The sequence below is a fragment of the Psittacula echo genome, assembly GCF_963264785.1.
Source record: "Psittacula echo genome assembly, chromosome: 6".
Classification (NCBI taxonomy): Eukaryota; Metazoa; Chordata; class Aves; order Psittaciformes; family Psittacidae; genus Psittacula; species Psittacula echo.
This window is the reverse complement of record NC_137743.1, coordinates 5,006,140-5,027,926: the sequence shown is the minus strand read 5'-3', so window position 1 is coordinate 5,027,926 and position 21,787 is coordinate 5,006,140. Positions and strand designations below refer to the sequence as shown.

The following is a 21,787-nucleotide window of genomic DNA, read 5'->3' as shown; positions in this document are numbered from 1 at the left end:
GTCCTTCCCACAAGCTGCAGTTCTTCCTGAACAGCTCCAGTGTGGGTCCCTTCCATGGGGTGCATCCTTCAGGAACAGACTGACCCAGCATGGGTCACAAGTCCTGCAGCAAACCCACTGCAGTGTTAGTGGGCTCCTCTCTCCATGGGCCGCAGGTCCTGCCAGGAGCCTGCTTCAACACAAGCAGGGAGTCACAGCTTCCTTCATGCATCCCCCTGCTCTGACGTGGGGTTCTCCATAGGACACAGGTGGATATTTGCTCCACTGTGGATCTCCATGTGCTGCAGGGGCACAACCAACCTCACCATGGTCTGCACCACAGGCTGCAGGGGAACCTCTGCTCCGGCACCTGGAGCACCTCCTCCATCCTTCTGCACTGACCTGGATGTCTGCAGAGCTGTTTCTGTCACACACTCTCACTCCTCTCTCCAGCTGCAGTTGCTATTGTGCAGCAACTTTTCTCCTTCCTTAAATACATTATCCCAGAGATGCTACCACCGTTGCTGATGAGCTCAGCCTTGGCCAGCAGTGGGTCCATCTTGGAGCCAGCTGGCACTGGCTCCATCAGACACAAGGGAAACTTTGAGCAGCTTCTCACGGAAGCCACCCCTGCAGCCCCTCACTACCAAAACCTTGCCACATGAGCCCAATACACACGAGCACACAGAGCAGCAGCAGCACAGTTGCTTAGAGACTTGTCTGTGCAGAGGAGCTGCCAGCCAGCCTCAAGAGTGAGCATAGCCTCAGCCCTTAGAAACACTGGGCCACTGCTTAATATCCACTCCAGCACAAGAAAACTTCCTAATCAGTCATACACAAGTAATTCCAAACAGTTTGACTACCAACCTGTAACTACCACTGTAAACCACCAGGGCATCGCAGTCATAACCATTATGACCTTGGTACCGATGGTCACAGCATTGATTGGCAGGGCTCCACACACCAATTCACACTGGTTAAATGCATACAGAATGGATGTTAGCACTTGAAAACTGTAGGGATTGGTGCATGGACGGGAGGTTGCCAGGAGGGACAGGAACCAGCTGACCCTGGGGAGGTGCTTAGGCAGCAGATATAAGGAATTCTAACTGCGCAATAAATCGTTGATGACCCGCATTCTGTGAATGCTCTATGTCTCAGCCCTAGTTCAGAGGGAACTAGTGCTTCCGTCCCTCACCACACGAGTAGCGAGAAACTACAAAACTCCTTGCAAGTATGTGTGTGGTTTTAAGAAATGAAAAGCTATACAGAGTAAATGCAAATTTAGCATTTCCAGAAGCTAAAGGGAGTTCAAGTGCTGTGCAATGTCTTTATACGTGTATTCAATGACCTTGTGTTTAAAGGCATTGTACGCACGTACGTTGGCACAATGAAGAGCATTGCATTCAAAATCCTTAAAGTGAGTCAAAATCGGGAGGAGTTGTTTCACGGAGTGAATAGGTCTGAGATTAGAAATGCAGAATTGTTACAGATGCATCATCTCATGTTTGCTTATAAAAGAAAAGAATGGGTTTTTACAAACAAAATTGTTTATCAAAGCAAAATACCTGGATGTGTTTCCAGCAGGTCTGCGTTGCAGCTTCACTTCACTAGTAAACCTTGGAAAACAGCTGTTTGCACAGCTGTGGGATACCTGCTCCCGTGTTGATAAGGACCACATGGACAGGCTCGGTTCACAGACAACATAGGTACCGCACCAAGGCCAGGGGAATGGCACATCTGTGGCGCTGGCACAATCACAGCCTCTGGAAGCTTTAAAGATTGGGTATCCGCTGCTGCAGGAAGAAATACTCTGGTTTTCAAGAGCTCTGGTCCTTATGGAAGACAAAATAGGGTAAATATATTGGAAGAGGTACTCACTAGACTCATGCTAGAAGGAGCTGAGGCTCTCAGGACTGTGCTTGTTTCCTTACCTTGACAGGGAAAGGCTGAGTCCTTCCGGTTTTGTAGCTTCTACTACACAACTAAGAAAGTTTTATCTGCAAAGTGGTTGCAGTGCAATCTCCTTTTAACTCTGTGACCGGCCTTGTTCATCCATGAGTCTTTCAGCAATAGGAAATCATTACTCATGACAACTCTATTATAATAGTGGCACTTTACAACCTGAGGAATCCTTAGCAATGACAGGGAATGATTTGCTCAGCATAATCTAAAGGGATAGGTGTCAAAATGAGGTTGGGAAAACCCAAGCTACTACTGACCATGCTAAGAGCAAACTGCTGAATGTGTCTCCCAAGGAAATCTATCAATCCTTTCCAGAACATTCCTGCTCACGTCAACACACCCAAACACCCAATGACATCAACAGAAAATGTGTTTGAACCCATGAGAGCCGACAAAAGCACAGGTAAACTTACTCCACATAGTACACACTAAGAAAATAGGTACACCTGTTACTTTCTCATTTATATCTGTTCAAAAGAAACAGGAACTGAGAGGTTAAGCCCTCCCTCCATGATACCATGTAATACAAGATGATTAAGAGATAGCAGGAGGTATAAAAGTTAGAAGAGCCAAAACTCCCCACCTGCTATCAAAATGCAGGCACTGAGACAGTTCCTCCTCCTGCCTCTCTTTGTTGTTCTGGCTCTCGCTGAAGACAACTCAGGTATGGAAATCTAGTCTGGTTGTTGTTTGCTAATCTCTGAAATGTGATGAATTTTTGCACAATAGGTATTTTGTAAGCAACTGAAGGAAAATATGTTAAACATCTCTAAAACTGCATCTTATTTTAACCTACTCCTGCACAACAGTAACACCCAAATGTGCCAGAAAGTGTTAAAAAAAGTAAATAATATTAAAAAAAATCAATATATTATTCCCTAGGGCAAATTTTTATCTTAAGAGTTTGCTATTGAAGAGATTTTATTCTGGAATCGAAAAATGCATTTATATATTAATATTATATTGGACTAACATGAATAAAGTGACTTAATTGGGAAAGAGTTGCTTCTTAAGAGATTCATTCATTTTGCCTTTCCTCACTCAGAAGCAATAAAGAGTCGTTGCTCGCTCAATTTGGGATCACCATTCTGTGCTCTGATCAGTGATTTCACTGATTTATGGTGGGCATCTACTGTGGGATAACAAGGTATTGCTGCAGAGCTGTTCTACTGGCGCCTGGCTACAGAACAGTGTAAGGGGAGGATAGCGCTGACCTTGCAATCCTCTTACAATTGGAGGTTTCACATGTGAAAAGAAATGCCTCTCCTAATCATGGAATCATAGAATCATAGAATAGTTAGGGTTGGAAAGGACCTTAAGATCATCCAGTTCCAACCCCCCTGCCATGGGCAGGGACACCTCACACTAAACCATGCCACCCAAGGCCTCATCCAACCTGGCCTTGAACACTGCCAAGGATGGAGCATTCACAACCTCCCTGGGCAACCCATTCCAGTGCCTCACCACCCTAACAGTAAAGAATTTCTTCCTTATATCCAATCTAAACTTCCCCTGTTTAAGTTTGAACCCTTTACCCCTTGTCCTATCACTACAGTGCCTAATGAAGAGTCCATCCCCAGCATCCTTGTAGGCCCCCTTCAGATACTGGAAGGCTGCTCTGAGGTCTCCATGCAGCTTCTCTTCTCCAGGCTGAACAGCCCCAACTTTCTCAGCCTGTCTCCATAAGGAAGGTCCTTTCTTTTCCCCCTGGAGTTCATCAGAAAGCCTGATCTTTAATCTGGGACTGCACAGACTATATTTAATATACTATATAATGCTGGTTTAGACCATTATTTTTATCTTATTATTAAAGTATAAAGATCTTATGCTCAAACTGGATTATAAACTTTCTCTAAAGTGTCTTATACAATTGCCATTACTGTAACTACTTCATAACTTATTAACATTGTGATGCCAGTGATGTCAACCATAGTTGGTTTGTGGTTTTTTCCATACAAGAACTGGGTTGAAGTCCAGATAGCCGTGCATCCTAAACCCAGAAACAGCCAAGAAAGGGTGCTGAGGAAAGAACATGGACACGTGCCTGAAAGGACTTCCCCAAAATACTCTCCCAGTCACCAGTAACTGTAGCTCAGGACTTGTGAAACATAGGAAATGCTATTTTTGTATCTAATATTTTTCAAAGGCTTTTTCTTTCATTGATTTGACCTGGTTTATGTTTTACTTTTGCCTCCTACATCACCCTGCAGCAAAGACCCATTTCCTTTTCTTTATTTCAAAATCACAACTTACAGGTCTCATTCCAAGCCACTGAGTTATTGTATTGGAAGATAATACCTCATATTAACCCTCTCCATGAATGTATAGATGTCTAGCACCTTCTTGTCCCCCTAGTCCTCCCCTTCCCAACCTGCTTCAACCATAGAATCATAGATTCCTAGAATGGCTTGTGCTGGAAGGGACCTTAGAGCTCATCGAGTTCCAACCCTTGCCATGGGCAGGGACACCTTCCACTAGAGCAGGTTGCTCCAATCCCTGTCCAGCCTGGCCTTGAACACTGCCAGGGATGTGAATTTACTTATTCCAGTCCATTCACTTGTTCCTTGTCTGGAACCCATTCTAAACTTCTGATCATCTTCATTGCCTGGGTGTAGGTTCCAAAATGCTTTTAAGTCAAGGGCTGAAACTCAGAACTAGATTTAATGATCTTTAGGAACTCAGTGTAGGGGGAAGACCAGAGGCTTGAAGTGCTTGTGGTGACAAGGCCTTGCTGAAGAGAGCTGCTGAGGTATCCTGTTTCACTTGGCATTTCCAGTTTGGCCATTGGCTTCATCTGTGAGATGTGTTCCCCTAATTCCCTTTATCTCTGCTACTAGGAAAATGAGGATAAGAATACTTCTACTACTCTTTTACTATTGATTCTTCACCTTTCACAAACTGAAATTAGAAACAACCTACAACATTTTGCATGTCTGTTCCACGATGGATTGTCCCAGTCTTTGTATAGTGAAGGATGAAATTTTATTGTAAGAGAAAACTTGAGAGAGATCCTTGCAAGCTGGTTTTTGTTGGTGCTGTTCTTCAACAGGTGTACCTCGCTGCGGTGCTTCATTTCATGACCTCAACAAAGCATTTAAGATTGACCTAAATGCAAATGCAAACTGTGCCTGGCAAATTCAGAGGAATGAAAATCAAACAATTAGGCTGATTTTCTCCTATTTTAAGTAAGTATTTCTGTACTGTATTTGTGGTTGGTATTGCCCTGACCCAGGTGTAGGACCCTGCACATGGCCTGTTGAACTTCATGAGGTTGGCACTGGCCACCTCTCAAGCCTGTCCAGGTCCCTCTGGATCCCATCCCTTTCCTTCCCTCCAGTGTCAACCACACCACACAGCTTGGTGTCATCAGTAAACCGGCTGCGTGTGCACTCAATCCCACTGTCCATGCCACCAACAATGTTGAACAGAATCAGTCCAAATACTGATCCCTGAGGAACACCTGTGCACTGATCTTTGAGCCTGTATTAGCTATCAGAAAGCTCAGGTAGTTCCAACTGTGCTTTTTCAATAGATTTGCTCCTTCTTCAAGCTGTGAAACAGAAAGTATTAAGGTATATGATGGTACCTCAACCGATTCACCTCTTCTTGGACAAGTATGTAACGACACTGATGCGATCCCAGTATTTCAATCATCTTCAGACAGTTTAACTTTTGTCATAACAACAAACTCTGTGGATTTTGCAAGAAACTTCTTTGTCCATTACTATTTTTCAGCAAATACAAGTAAGTCATTAACAAACAGTTGGTTTGCACCATTAAAAGAAATTTTAAGTCTATTAATGGAATCTTTAATTAGTGTCACTTAATTAGTTCTTCAGGCCTTAGAGAATGGTGTGGGAGAAAATCAGTGAAAGAGGCAGCAAGACAACTGTTCACTTGCAGAGCCTACAAAGTTAGACTTTATTAAGAAAACATGATTGCAAAGGAGGCATTATGGGACTGTACTTTCACTTACAGGCTTCTACTAAATTTAATCAGTTTGTGAGTATTACAGCATTTGCCAGAAAGAGAATACGACCATCTAGTCAGAACTCCTGCCAAGTACAGGTCACTGAAGTCAGTAAGGGTTCACACTAAACAAGCTCCCTATTTTTCTCCTCCTGAAAAGGTAAGAATCAGTCTTAGCTTGTGACCAGTTCCTTTGCTTCTGCTCATTTGAGTGGCATGGTATCAAGCTCCTAAAAGCAATTTTATATAGCAGTTACCACATCCTAGTTTATGCTGCTCCGGTGTTTAACATTGCTGCTGAAAACTCGTGCCCTATTTCTAGTCCACATTTGTCTTTCTGAGGTTTCCACTGACTTGATTCTATTTTGCCTTTGTCTATCAAATAAAATCTCTCTCAAACTTGGAAGATTTTGCTCTTCCATATAGATCATGACCAAGGCCTCGAAGATTTCCCTAAAATAAAGTCTCCCAAGGTTTCTTTTGGTTGCTGGAGCATCTTCATTACTGGTTTTTCCAAGATGGCACCTAATTCACCCAAAATGTAGATAAAACTAAATTGCTCATGGTATCCAAGCTAACCACCTACAGCCAGCTCAGATGTCATCACACTGTGCCTCATGGATATACCATACAGACAAGAGGCTTCATTTTGTAACATCCGCCTGACCTGAAATGCTACAGAGAAGTTCTACCTCTAATCATTTCCAAAGGAATAGAATCCTATAGAAACAGTCCTGCTACATAACTTTAGATCTTTATTGCTCATTATATACCTTGTTATGTTACCAATATATCTACTCTTCTTGCCAGAAACTGAAAATTGTGGAGGGCAATTAACCGGTCCCAACGGGACACTGACCAGCCCCAACTACCCAGCACCTTACCCTGAATTCACATACTGTGTGTGGCACATACAAGCACCAGAAAACTCAAAGATACACTTGGAGTTCCAGGATTTCTTGTGAGTAAATGCCGTATTAATAACCTATTAGACTTTCTTTTAGATTATGACCTCTGCACAGTGTGGTGCATGTTCTCCCCACTTCTGGCCAGGGTCCCTCTGCTTCACACACTAAAGCATTTCTTTGCCTTTGAGGGTTTTCCATGTTTTATTTGGTCTTAATGATGTCTGTTTATGTATTCTTTTATTCTTCATTCTTTTATTTCAGTTGACTGCAATTCATCAGATGCTTCATCTGCTCTGGATTCTCTTTCCATTGTGAGCAGTTTATTCTATGCTCAGATTTCCCTGTAATTATTTTTCCTCTATCTGCAGCCTGGAACTAGACCAGAACTGCCAATTTGACTTTGTAGCAGTCTATGACGGCCTCACCACTAACACTGGCTTAATAGGAAAAGCATGTGGTCGCTCTCAGCCCGAATTTGAATCTTCTTCAAATGTTATGACAGTTGTGCTGTCTACAGACTATGCCAACTCATACAGAGGATTTTCTGCTCATTATACCAGTTCTCCCCTGCCAAGCAGTCCTGTGGAGCCCAGCAGTAAGTACAATCGCTTCATGAATAGGATGATGGCTCTTGTTCTCATATATATCATAGAATCCTGGAACAGTTTGTGTTGGAAGGGACCTTAAAGCTCATCCAGTTCCAACTCCTGCCATGGGCAGGGACACCTTCCACTAGAGCAGCTTGCTCCAAGCCCCTGTGTCCAACCTGGCCTTGAACACTGCCAGGGATGGGGCAGCCACAGCTTCTCTGGGCACCCTGGGCCAGCGCCTCAGCACCCTCACAGGGAAGAGCTTCTGCCTAAGAGCTCATCTCAGTCTCGCCTCGGGCAGGTTAAAGCCATTCCCCTTGGCCTGTCCCTACAGGCCCTTGTCCAAAGCCCCTCTCCAGATTTTTTGTTGGCCCTTCTAGTTACTGGAAGACTGATTCTCCTCTTGCAAGTATCAAAAGGAACTGACAATTGATACTAAGGGTTTAAACCTTTTTACTGGTAGTCACTAACCCTCTCTGCATTCAAAGATCCCACATTAGTCTTACCTACAAAGCAAAAGTTATTACTTGACCCATCTGCAAAAGAAGGCCTGTTCTTTCACTTTTGGGGCCTTTTTCTGGCCAGCACTAATAAAAATCTGCTTTTTCCCCATCTTCTAAACAAAGCAGGACTGTTACCATCCTAGAAACATGAGGATAAACCTTTTCTGACTGGTTAGTTTCAATGGTTTGGGGTTTTTTCCCCGTGAGATACTCAGGAAATGGTCCACACCTGGTCAAACAGGGTTTGGGTGTGTTGTAATTTCCTTTCCCTCGGGGCTGGACCGTTCTCCTTATTGGACCCTTACATTTGCACGCCCATCTTCTCATCAACTGAGGTGGAAAAGGAGCCTGTAAACCCTCAATGTCTGCCATGAATCAATTTCCTCACCCACCATCCTGCACTAACATTGTGATTCCTTTTTCCTTTTGTAAAGGCTGCAATTCATTTTCTGTTACTGATTTTTACATTAAATTTTCAGCTTACTTTTATATGGGTTTCCTTATTAAGCATTTTTTAAGTCAAGCATGAAATTTTGTTCCAACTTCTGCATGACCTTAAATGTGCATCAGCAGTTTCAGACTGACAAATCAAGAACCATGCAACAGGTTCCAGGATCTAGAGCAACTGAGAAATGACCGCAACAGTTTGTGTGACCTGGTTTGTTTTCTTATTTCTCCTTCAATGGCAGCACTGCTCACATGCTTTTCGGATAGCATGAAGATTGTTCTGAACAAGTCTTACCTGGCCTCCCTTGGATATAATGAAACTCACATACAGGTGAATGATCCATCTTGCAGTCCAGTCATCACAGATTCAGTGATCTTCTCCTTCCCATTAGCCAGCTGTGGAACAACTAAAAAGGTAAAGTGGGAGATAAGTTATGTGATTAAGCTAAGAACGCCTTACAGAATCATAGAATAGTTAGGGTGGGAAAGGACCTTAAGATCATCTGGTTCCAACCCCCCTACCATGGGCAGGGACACCCCACACTAAACCATGGCACCCAAGGCTCTGTCCAACCCGGCCTTGAACATTGCCAGGGATGGAGCATTCACAACCTCCCTGGGCATCCCATTCCAGGGCCTCACCACCCTCACAGTAAAGAACTTCTTTCCTTACATCCAATCTAAACTTCCCCTGTTTCAGTTTGAACCCGTTACCCCTTGTCCTGTCACTACAGTCCCTAATGAAGAGTCCCTCCCCAGCATCCCTACAGCCCCCCTTCAGATACTGGAAGGCTGCTCTGAGGTCTCCACGCAGCCTTCTCTTCTCCAGGCTGAACAGCCCCAACCTTCTCAGCCTGTCTCCATATGGGAGGTGCTCCAGTCCCCTGATCATCCTCATGGCCTCCTCTGGACTTGTTCCAACAGTTCCATGTCCTTTTTATGTTGAGGACACCAGAACTGCACACAATGCTCCAAGTGAGGTCTCACGAGAGCAGAGTAGAGGGGCAGGATCACCTCCTTCGACCTGCTGGTCACACTCCTTGTGAATGGTAATGAATGGTAAGAGCTTGTAAAGGCAGTTTCTGAATAGCACATGAATAAGCTGATTTATTTTTACTTAGCTCATCCCATTGCATGCTTCCAGTCTTGAAGCAGAAACAGTATTTTTCCTCTTTAAAAGCCCAACGAGTGAGCCTTTCACAGGACGTCCAAGAGAATCCACACAAATTAACCACAAATGTTAAATTCCCTCTCGAACCCAGGTTATCAAAAGTGGCACAATGTTAGATACGTAATTTAAACATTCTCTACAAGTGATAGGGCTGGCACTAACCCTGGAGCCACAAGGGAAAGGGAAAAAATTCAACACGTGAAGATTTCCAGGAGCTAGTGCCCAGCACAGCTTTGGTACTTCCCACACTCCACACAGCATTTCTTAACCTTTTTGCCTCATGGGTTGCTGCAGTGTTTTGGAAAAACAAGAGGGTTGATAATGGTTTTTCAGTTACAACTTGCTTTACCTTTCAAAGGTATCTTGAGCCTCTGACAAGCACAGCTGGGGGCTTTGTAACTTACAATTGCTTTCAACTGCACTGCTCATATAATCCCAACCAAGCACTTCATATGATTCCTTTTACAGGATGACGGTCACAGCATCACTTACACCAACATCGTGTCTCTCTCTGCAACTGGCAACATCATCACCCGTCAGAAGAGCATACAGATCATTGTAAAATGCAAAATGGAAAACAATTCAACCTTGGAAGTCGTTTACATAACAAAAGACAACATAATCCAAAACACAACTGCTGTGGGAAGATACAATGTTAGCATGTCATTCTATGATTCAGGTTCATTCTCCGAGCCAATACATCAGTCCCCGTATTACGTAGACTTGAACCAAACTCTTTTTGCTCAAGTCAGTCTTCACTCCACTGACCCGAACCTTCTGGTGTTTATTGATACCTGCGTAGCATCACCAGAGGCTGATTTTGGATCACTAACATATGACTTAATCAGAAGTGGGTAAGTAATTAAAGTGGGCAACTAATAGATTTTATTACTGCCTCTTAATATGTGAGGAACTAGAATCTAAATGTCAACTGTAGTTCCATTATTTTTGTCTCTTACACTTAACTTTTTTACCAGACTCTGGCTGGAAGCTAAGTTTCATAGAAACTTAAAGGCTTTACATCAACAGAGCTAGGAAACACAACCACCACATTGCAGCACGTCACTGTATATCCACATGTAAAAACAACACCTTAGTTAAATGCTGTACTTAACAGTTCACAGTACTTAGAATGATCAGTCTTTGGACTGCTTTAACAGATGTGTAAATTCTGTTACAGCTGCAATAAAGATGACACTGTGGTAACCTACCCACCAGTAGAACACCATGCAAGATTCAAATTTAATGCCTTCAAGTTCCTGCAGAGTTTTGCATCCGTTTATCTCCAGTGTGACATTCTGATTTGTGACTCCAACACCACCAACACCCGCTGCACCCAAGGCTGCATCTCCAGACACAAAAGAGACATTTCTTCATACCTGTGGAAAACCAATACTGTAGCAGGTCCCATCCGTGTGAAGAGAGATCTCAGGTCTGCCGATCACTCAGGTAATGGGAATGTGTAAATGAAGAATCTGATTAAGTTATTCTTTGCTGTAAACCCATTACCTTTGTAATGAAATAAGGGAGTTACTCTAGTTCAAAACTAACAGCATCAGAGCAACTGGTTCAAAGTTTGTGTTGAGATCACAGAAGTACTTTTCACATGGACAGACTGGTGGCCTTTGGATCAAGGTGTGCTCTTTGGAGCAGCAAAAGCAGCAGTTGCTCCTAGTTACTGGACTGGTGTGTGTAGGATCTGCATTCAGAAAGAGTTATGAATGGCAAGAGAAGATTTCAGACTATCAAACATGACATTAGTTGATGAAGCAGACACAGGGACTAGGGCCCCTTGCTCAAGCCAGACCACTTAAAAAGGACATTGTGTATGAGCCTTTTTAGAATCTCTGTATCTTCTAACAATGACTTTTGGTACTGCAGAAAAGCTACACCAGATGCTAAACATAAATGACTTCTTCCACCAAAGTTTGAATCCTCACACTATACGTATTGCCTAGTAGAACAAAACTATGACAAGGACAGCCATTGGGGCAGAAATCAACACCAGGCTTTAGAGTTGCAAAGCTGTTTGTAAGATAGTTAAGCTTTAGTGCCCCAATCTGACAAACTCTTCAGCATAATTTGCTGTGGTCAATATGGAAAAGTTATTTTAAACAGCTTGTGTTGCTATTCCCACTATGCTTACTGTTCTCACTTTTACTGAGTCCAAAGCTTCATCTACGAAAAGCCCCTTGCGCCACATGCTTTAAGGTGTCACAGCTAAGAAATACTTAGAATTATTCATGCTCCTAATAGCAATCAAAATATTTTATTCCTTTTAAATAATTCTTAACTTCTCTCAACTCTAACAGCATTTTAAATGTGTTCCCATTTATGTCAATAGCGAAAGATTTTCACATCTGTATGCTAGAAACTGGACACGCGTATAATGTGAAAAGGATTCAAATGCAAATAGGTCACACTCGAAAGCAGAGATCAATTCTCACTGTATCTCTCATGGTTTACAGAAAAACAGTGAGTTTTACTGAGGATCAGTTGTAAACCATGAGCAGGCACAGGGCGAGAATCAGGAGTTTCTCTTTTGCCCAGCTTTGCTTAAATAGGATGTCTCCATCTGTCTGGTTCTAAAGCTAATGACAACTGTGCTTGGCAGAAACTTGCTGCAGCATTACCAAAGAATCTGTCACATCATGATGCTCTTCTGCACTACTGTTTTATTACAGAATTTTACAACTCTTCAGTACTAGAGAGTCAGAATTTGCAAATTCTGTGGGTCAACTCCTCAGAACCAAAATAAGCGAGAAAATAGCTTATTCAATTTCCACTGCAATGACATGGTATTCAAGACCGTAACCATCCCACTTTCTTTTTTCTCCACACAGAATCCGTCACTAAAGCAGAAGCTGAAGAATCCCCAAATCTCCAATACAGCTTCTACACTCTTTCATTGGTGGTTTTGATTTCAAATATCATCATTGCAGTAGTGGTGATACTGAAATACCACAAACACCAAGCAGGACACGGCTACCAACAACTCCAGAGCTCCTATTAACTGCTTCAGGATATGTTGGATTCCTGTCAACTTCTGTTCAGATTTGTCACCCAGAGAGGGGAGAGGGAATAATCCCAAACCAGCTCAAAATCAATAAACCAACAGCACTGGAATGATGCTTGGAAACAGATCTCAACTATTTCTTGTAATTAAAAAACCTCTCCACTGACTATTCTTCCCTTGAATCACTGAGCTGAAGAATGTACGTGTCTACTTCAGGGTGTTTAGAAAGCATCTGAAAACATAACAGGTATAAAGGGAATGTAAAGTACAAGATAATTCAGGTCTTTTTCTTAGAACAGCAAATTTCTATCTTTCAAATCACTATGAAACTGCTGTTGGCACAAGTTAAGCTAAGGGAGAACTGCAGGATACCTGTTCAAAACAAACTATCCTTTCTGCAAACTCTACTCCTGGCAAGAGTAGATGTGATAAGTCTTTAAAAGACATCAGTCTTCCTGGAGAAGAAAATACAAGGTAGACCAGATAAAAATACTGGGCTCTGCAGGTCTGTGAAGCCAACACTTGTTTTCCCATCAACAGCTTTTGCTCAATGCATTTCAAGACACCGACTAAAATCAATGTCTGTGCACTCAACTCCCAGTAAGTCCCTGTCCACTCCAAGTCAGATGATACACCCCAGAATTCAAAAAGCAATAAACATAATGAAGTATGAAGCTTGACGTGCCACAAAAGAACTCTGAGTCACATTTCCACCACTCCAAATGACAGAACCGATCCCAGTTGGTTAAAGTATGATGCAACAAGGCTGCTGCGTCAGTTTAAGGCTGGTGACATGCAGCAGATCATACCCACTCGAGCACGTCCTAGGTGGCAATGAAGTCCCCTTGAGAGCAACCATAAATGAAGTAATTATGTTTCTTAGGATAATGAAACATTGATATATACAAATCTGTTGAGTGTACATTCATTCCAGTTATTCCTGCATGGCTCAATTAATGTAGGAGTTAAAAGTTTAACATCAGTCTGAGTTTAGGCATCACTTGAGGAACAAGACTGTTAACTGAGGTGCCTGTACAGCCAGTGAGGCTTTCAAAGAACCCAGGCTGGGGTTCAGCATAGCACATCTTTCTAAACTCAACTCCTTCAACAGTTCAAATGAGGCAGTGCCAGTACTACTCTTCCTCTTACAGATGGAATAAAAAAAGATCTTTAAAAGAAATGCCTATAAATAAACCAAAAGCACAAAGAAACTACATCCTGTTCTAACCCTTAAATATTACACATCAAACATCAAGACAACAGAACAGTGAAGGGATGACATGTGGGTAGAAAGAAAAGCTGTAACTCAATTTATTTCGATTACTTCTCCATTGTTCAAGCTGAAACTGAGAAACCGTGTGTTTCATACAGCTTTTAGTAATGCTCTTTAAATAAATAAGCCACAAAGGGCATACAAAATTCTCATGTTTAGGAAAAAACAGGCATTCTTAAGATCTTTCATAAAACTAACAACTGTGTGCAACAGTGGATAGAATTACAGTAACAAAATGCAGGTCAACAACATTGAAGAACGGTACAGTTCTACCTCCATAAATACTGAGCTTTGTAAAGCATAACTGCCCTGAAACTCCTTCTCCTGAAGTCCTGTATCCACACACATCTATCTCTCTCCATTAGAGAACCCTCCATTAGAATCATAGTGTGCTTGTGAAATTTTGTTTGGCTGAGAGTTCTGAACCAGGTCCATTAAGAGAACCATTTTATTATCTATATGTGTCTGAAGAGCCTGGATTTGGCGATCAATATAGTCCGTTAGTTTTTTCTCCATCAGATCCATATTTTTGGAGATGATCTTTTCCAAATAGGAGCAAATAGGCTGTTGTTCCACTCTGTGAAAAAAGCAAACAGAAACGTCAGTATAACCTATTTCTTAATGACAAGGGGCATGACAGATGTCTTGGCAGCTGAACTTCTTCTATATGTGAAATGTTAGTTACTAGACAATGAACTTTAGAAGGTATTAGGGGTTTAGCACACATGAAAACCTTCCTTGCCTGCTGCCACATTTTACACCTCAGAATTCGTCTATAAACACACAGGGTATACAGTCTTCTTTAAACCTCATTTTGTGTTTCAAAGGCTCAGTGATGTACCAGACATCAGTTTAGTTATGTGTGACAAACCACACAACAGCATACACAGAGCTCCCATTCTGTCAGTGTGGCAGACTGCTCTTCTCACCTGAACTGCTTCAAGAGTTATACACAAACTGTGCAATTCTCAATTCCTGCATCTGCATTCTTTAAGAACAATGCAGGAGCTGAAGATGGAGATCAGAACTCTGATGCCTACATCTCACCATTTCCACTATCGTTCCTTAGGTATCAAACTGGATGCACTACCACTTCTATTAAGGTGTCTGCACAGTAAATACCAAAAAATGAGGAGGAACAGGAAAGACCGGGAGATGATACACCAGATACAGCAGAAAGATCATGGCACAGGGTGTGGGAAAAATTTGATGTAAGAATGTCGGAGGCAGAAGTAGTCAAATAAAAGTGTAGCAACAGCCAAGAAACATAAGCCAAATATACATGGAATTGCAGAAAGGCCACACTTTTTTAAAATCATAAAAGTTGAAATGGAGGCAAAAGACAAACAATTCTGTAACAACAAACGATGTTGTGATTTCTTCTGAGAAAGCCTCCTATATGCAAGCAGCTCATTTGAAAGATTAACTGTAAACATGCTCATTGCCACACTGCCTCTAAACCCACATTTGAAGATCGACTACTGCTGTGAGAATAAAATTCTTTCATTACATATTTTACTTCTTAAACTCGCCAATACAGCCAAACTACTACTGTAAGAAGTATACCAAACTGTACTTACCCCACACACTGAATGCACTCCTCCTTAGCCACTGCATGTTTACCAGAGTGCCTGTTGCCATCCTTCAGCCGAAGGTGATTTACCTGAGTGCACAAGTTCTGAAGGAAAGGAAGCAGCACCTGTGGGGTAGCTACATTTGGGGTTCCACTCTCTTGTTCCTGCATAGGCAAAGATCCCACCGTTTTAAAATCATCTCCAAGGTCAACTGTACTTTGCTGGGTAGTAAGTCTTTCCGAATCAGATGTATTCTCTCTTTCAGGCATCTGCGTGTTTAGATCATGGCTTATTTTTAAGTCTCCATGTTCTGTTTCACTTGTTAAATGATTTTTAACAGGCAAAGGTTCACTGGCTGATGGATCCAGTGATGGCTGAAGAGCTGCACTGTGAAATCCATCTACTGAATGGTCACCCCGCCAGTGTGCATTTTTCCCCAAGATAATCCAATTCAGTTTGTCTCCAAAAGGTGAACTGTTCTGATGGGAAGAGAAAAAAAAGGATTAATATTGAAGTATTCAAATATACTAGAAATTAGACAACAAGAACAAGATACTTAACTCAGCATTCTACTACTGTGATATGAAGATTTTAGAAGTAGTTCTAAATTATATTCTTAGGGAAAAGCACAGGGAAAGATTTTCCCTGGACATATTATGTGTTAATTCTCTCATCACTCTCCCAGTCACAAAACAGTTTTACTGACTTAGTTTTTACCACGCTGTGTTCCCAAGAGTGACCATTATTAACATCAAATGGATTCAGGACTCTGTTGGAATAGCCTCCTTTGCAGGATTAGGATCGACATCAAATGCTTTGTAAGGGCATGTTCTCTTTAGTTGAATATGACATACTTTTACTAACCACAGATAAGACAAACCAGCCCATCTACCACTACACCAGACACTACAGGGAATGTGCCACTGACAAGCAGCGAGAACGGAAACGAGCAAAATGGGAGTTGGCTGGCAAGGAGGGTTAAAATTAACCAGAGTCCTTCACTCTGGACTTGGTGTACACACAGCAAATCCCTGAGTACACAACCTGTATTCACTGCACTCATCTAAGGGTGGCAATAGCTAAACCAGGATTAAAATCCCCCCTCTGGAGCCCACAGCACAGCAGGGACAAGGAGCTGCTAGACTAAGACCCAAACAGAGCCACAGAAATATGGTGAGGACTGGAGTAGCTCTGCTCTGCAGCCAGGCTGAGAGAGTTGGGCTGGGTCAGCCTGGAGAAGAGAAGGCTCCTTAAGGGGACACCTTAGAGCAGCTCCAGTGCCTAAAGGGGCTGCAGGAAACCTGGAGAGGGGCTTGGGACAAGGGCCTGTAGGGCCAGGCCAAGGGGAATGGCTTGAACCTGCCAGAGGGGAGACTGAGATGAGCTCTTAGGCAGAAGCTGTTCCCTGTGAGGGTGCTGAGGCGCTGGCACAGGGTGCCCAGAGAAGCTCTGGCTGCCCCATCCCTGGCAGTGTTCAAGGCCAGGTTGGACACAGGGGCTTGGAGCAAGCTGCTCTAGTGGAAGGTGTCCCTGCCCGTGACAGGGGGCTGGAACTGGATGCGCTTTAAGGTCCCTTCCAACACAAACCATTCCAGGATTCTCTGAAAATGGCAGAAAGTGTGGGCTATAGAAAATAATAATCATAAAACCTTTACACCTGATCAGTTTAGAACATGCTTAAATGTTACAGAAGGCAAGGTCACATATTAGTAGTGTTTGTGGAAAGCATAGTCACTTACCTTCTGCTGATATCGGACCATGTCCATGAGCTGCTGAGCACCTGGAGACAACTTAGATCCCATTGACTCCATTATAGTTTGCACTCTGTCTAGATCTATGCTCGAGCCTAGTGAAGGAAAATCAGTTGGTAGTTTTGCAGACACCGTTTTCACTTGTACAATTATTTTACTGATGAGTACTCTTTGTTTCTCACCAATGGAGAGCAGCTGGTGCAAGAAGGGAAAGAGATATTTTAGTTAGGAAACAAACAGCTTAATGTTTTCCTTGCGTGTATGGGACAATGCATTCTTTGAGTCTTTGGAGAAACAACACTAGACTCTTTTCAAAGAAAATTATGCCCATTTCTCCTTTGTATTAACTCTTTGGAAAAGTCTGAATGGAACAGAGGTGCCTGCAGCACGAGAGATAAATCAGGCCTTGATCTTCTAAGCATTTAAGATCAGTGGCCATACAAATTCTCATCATCTTAACCACATCAGAGTTAACAGTTTTAATTACAAAGCAACTGCTGATCTGCAGTTTATCTGGTTTATGAAGCTGTTTTCCTCTAAGACTGTATTATCTCTCCCATAAACAGTCTTCATAATGAGAAAACTGTGATACAAATGGAAAAGAACTCTGCTACCACGGCAAAATACCATTTTAACAGATATTTAAGTGATTTTCTGAAGTGATTAAGTGTAGAAACCCCATTATTTGACTAAGAGCAATGCAATTCAGTCAACTGATTAAAAAGACAAACAAAAATACAACAGTTCTGTTCAACTCCCTACCTTAATTCTACAGGAAGCTGCAGGGCATTCAAAGTTAAGGTACTTTTTGTATAAAGTAACCTCTTCAGCTTCACTAGAAAATAAAATAAAAGAGCTGTGACATCACTTTATAAACTTTTTTTTTAGTAGAAATACTCTATATCAGGAAATATTTAGATAAGAAACAAGTGACTGGAATGACAGTGATTCTTATGTGGTTTGGAAGTTTTAATGTTCATCTGCAGCTTGTATTGAATCTCACTAGATGTGTATGTAAAAAAGGATTTGGATGTGTATGTACATTATCTGCCAGAGCACATTATTCACACATCTTTACTGATGTTTTTTGCCAGTTTTACTTAGTTCACTGAACAGCTTATGTGCCATGTAATGACTTAAAAACAACAGAGAATACATTGCTTGAATGCCCCTGGCAAAGCACGGGACAAATTATTAAGGGGAGAAATAAAACCTTTTTTATTTTCTCTTTTATTCCTAAAAGTGTAAGATGACTACGCATTAAAGAGACGAGAGGTTCTTTGGGAAAGATCAGTTAAAAGAGATCTGCTGCAGAGAGGAGCGGATCTGATGTCCAGAAAGATTAAAGGACACAGAAAAGTTACACCTGTCCTAAACCCTTCTGTCACCTTACAGCATTTAAGTGTAGCACAACTTACTGAATTATACGCTTCACTAAATACAAGAGAATAAGGAGGTGACTAGCATAACTGCACCCTTGTATCTTTATCAAAGAGGCAGCACTTGTGCAAGCCATCGGTGACTGTGAGGTTATAACAGGCAACCACAGACCCTGTGCCCATTCATCAGTTTCGCACAGAGACCAAACTGAGTGGCTGCTGTGGTGCAGGCACCGAGCACCTTATAGATACACAGAGAACGGTGTTGTCAGTACGAGAAGGGCCAAACGGTGCCGGGGACCTAGCGCAAATACCCCTATCCCGACACCCGCCGCCTCCGGCCCATGCTCCCCTCGGCGCCCACTCACCCCAAGGGCTGGGCAGCGCCCATGCTCTCGCCCCGGCCGGTTCCGCAGTACTCCTCTCCCACGTACACCTCCATGTTCCGGGCCTCGCTCACGATACCGACGGACACTATCTCCCCGGCGCCCGCCGGCCGGCACTCCAGCTGCACCACGCAGGGAGCCGCGCTCCCGCCGCCCGTCCGCTGCTCCACCACCACGGCCTCGGTGCTGCGGGGGGAAGCGCCACGGCCGCGTTGCCCCGCCAGGCCCGTTCCTGTCCCGCCGCCCGCACTCCCGCCCAGGCCCAGCCCGGCACCCCCGCAGGCCGCCCGCCTGAGGGGAGCCAGCGGGGCTCCACCCTCACCCGGCCTCGCCGCCGCCCGCGTCCCTCCTCAGGCACAGTGCCCGGGCCAGGCCGTCCGGCTGCGCGCAGAGCCAGGAGCATCTCGCCACCACACAGCACGGCTCCCGGGGGCCGCCGCACGGACCGGCCTCCAGCTCCGCCGCCACAGAGACGGCCGCCATCGCAGCCCCGCTTTGGAAGCGAGCGGCAGCTGAAGCGGAGCCACAACGGTCACAAGCAGCGCCGGGTGGAAAGCGCCTGCGTGTGGTGGCGGACAGGGCTCTGAGCATGCGTGGTGCGGGAGGTGCCAAGCTGAGTGGCGGGAACTCCCGGGGCACGGGAATGGAGTGGGAGCGGGTGTCATGGGATGATGGAATGGTTTGTGTTGGAAGGGACCTTAAAGCGCATCCAGTTCCAGCCCCCTGCCACGGGCAGGGACACCTTCCACTAGAGCAGCTTGCTCCAAGCCCCTGTGTCCAACCTGGCCTTGAACACTGCCAGGAATGGGGCAGCCACAGCTTCTCTGGGCACCCTGTGCCAGCGCCTCAGCACCCTCACAGGGAACAGCTTCTGCCTAAGAGCTCATCTCAGTCTCCCCTCTGGCAGGTTCAAGCCATTCCCCTTGGCCTGGCCCTACAGGCCCTTGTCCAAAGCCCCTCTCCAGGTTTCCTGCAGCCCCTTCAGGCACTGGAGCTGCTCTAAGGTCTCCCCTTCAGGAGCCTTCTCTTCTCCAGGCTGACCCAGCCCAGCTCTCTCAGCCTGGCTGCAGAGCAGAGCTACTCCAGTCCTCACCACATTTCTGTGGCCCTCTTTGGGTCTTAGTCCAGCAGCTCCTTGTCCCTGCTGTGCTGTGGGCTCCAGAGGGGGGATTTTAATCCTGGTTTAGCTATTGCCGCCCTTGGAAAGTGCAGCGTGTTGGTGTCGTGGTTTAAACACAGTCAGCCACGCAGTCTCTCTTCCCCCCTTCCTTTGCCTCCTTTCCCAGAGAGATGAGGAGATTTGAAAGAATGTAACTCCCACGGGCTGAGATAAGAACAGCCCAGTAACTCAGGTATAACACAAATCACTGCTGCTACCACCAATAATAATAATGGTAAGGGAAATAACGATGGGAGAGAATACAACCCCTCACCACCCACCAACCGATACCCAGCCTGACCCAAGCAGTGATCTCAGCCCTTCTGGGTAACTGCCCCCAGTTTATATAGTGGGCATGAGGCGCTGTGGTATGGAATACCTCTTTGGCTAGTTTGGGTCAGGTGTCCTGTCTCTGCTTCCTCCTGGCTTCCCCTCCTCCCTGGCAGAGCATGAGACTCACAAAGTCCTACTTGAGCAGTAACTAAAACCATCGGTGTTATCAGTGCTGTTCCCAGGCCGAAAGTCAAAACCACAGCGCTGCACCAGCTACTAAGAAGGAGAAAAAATGACTGCCACTGCTGAACCCACTACAATATCCACCCCTTATTCCATATCATTCACATCATGCTCAGATCCCACATTTTCAATATACCATGAGTCTTATCTCATATATATATATATACATACACACACACACAGAGATCATTCCTTAGTGCATGGACCAATCCCTATAAAGCTGCTGAGTCCATCCAGTCCATGATGTCGGGCTTTATCTCTTGTAACAGTCTTTCAGAGCAGGAGAGGCTGTGGGCAGTGTTCACACTTGTGAATAACCTGCGCAATAGTGTCCATTGCTAAGTCCACCCCTCGATCATGAGTCCATCTCTATGTTGCATCTCTGCCCTGATGGCCTGAAGTGTCATGGGCCCACCAGGCTCAAAATAATTCACCCTGCCCTTCAGCAGTCTTTGCAACTTGTCGTTGGGGACTCCATATCCAGCCTTGGGGAAAACCTCTTGGTCCTCCTATATTGTTGTCTAACCCTAGACAAGATCCAAACACAACTCCACTTAACTTTTGAGATCAGACAAAATGGTCGTGTGTAGAACACACTCTGTGTGTGCCAACATGGTGATCCCCATCACAATCAGCAGGCAGGTCCCAAGGGTACCCAAAAGCCATTCAAAACCTTCACAACTCTCAAATGACACTGCCGTACTTGTCACTGAGGCTGGTGTAGCTGCTGTGCTTGGGGTTGATGCAGCTACTGCTGAACCCAGGACAGTTGGGTAAGTGCAGTTCGGTACACTCATTACAGTAGCAGTTGGACTGCATTTATTGACAAATTTAAGAAACAAAATATATAATGAAAAAAAATATTCTCAGTCACAGCAATAGCCAATCTTCAAATGTGGGTTTGGAGGCAGTGTGGCAATGAGCATGTTTACAGTTAATCTTTCAAATGAGCTGCTTGCATATAAGAGGCTTTCTCAGAAGAAATCACAACATCGTTTGTTGTTACAGAATTGTTTGTCTTTTGCCTCCATTTCAACTTTTATGATTTTAAAAAAGTGTGGCCTTTCTGCAATTCCATGTACATTTGGCTTATGTTTCTTGGCTGTTGCTACACTTTCATTTTGACTACTTCTGCCTCTTGCATTCTTATGTTGTCTTTTCCCACACCCTGTGCCATGATCTTTCTGCTGTATCTGGTGTA

General features: G+C 44.0%; 2 protein-coding genes across 2 annotated transcripts; one reads left to right on the top strand and one right to left on the bottom strand.

The window, feature by feature from the left end:
• Positions 1-2,538: 2,538 nt before the first annotated feature.
• LOC308222768 (CUB and zona pellucida-like domain-containing protein 1) lies at positions 2,539-12,545 on the top strand (the record flags this gene model as incomplete). Its single annotated transcript, XM_080621121.1, is given in 11 exon segments — positions 2,539-2,608; positions 2,674-2,680; positions 4,937-4,976; positions 4,978-5,129; positions 5,477-5,688; positions 6,724-6,874; positions 7,190-7,416; positions 8,604-8,776; positions 10,001-10,386; positions 10,713-10,981; positions 12,376-12,545. Coding segments are annotated over 11 exon segments (1,857 nt in total).
• Positions 12,546-14,169: 1,624 nt separating this feature from the next.
• On the bottom strand, positions 14,170-19,394 carry LOC308223112 (ATPase PAAT; the record flags this gene model as incomplete). Its single annotated transcript, XM_080621761.1, has 6 exons — positions 14,170-14,398; positions 15,402-15,874; positions 17,135-17,341; positions 17,909-17,981; positions 18,894-19,097; positions 19,234-19,394. 6 exons carry the CDS (start codon positions 19,392-19,394, stop codon positions 14,170-14,172), a joined length of 1,347 nt encoding a protein of 448 aa, XP_080477887.1.
• Positions 19,395-21,787: the final 2,393 nt, after the last annotated feature.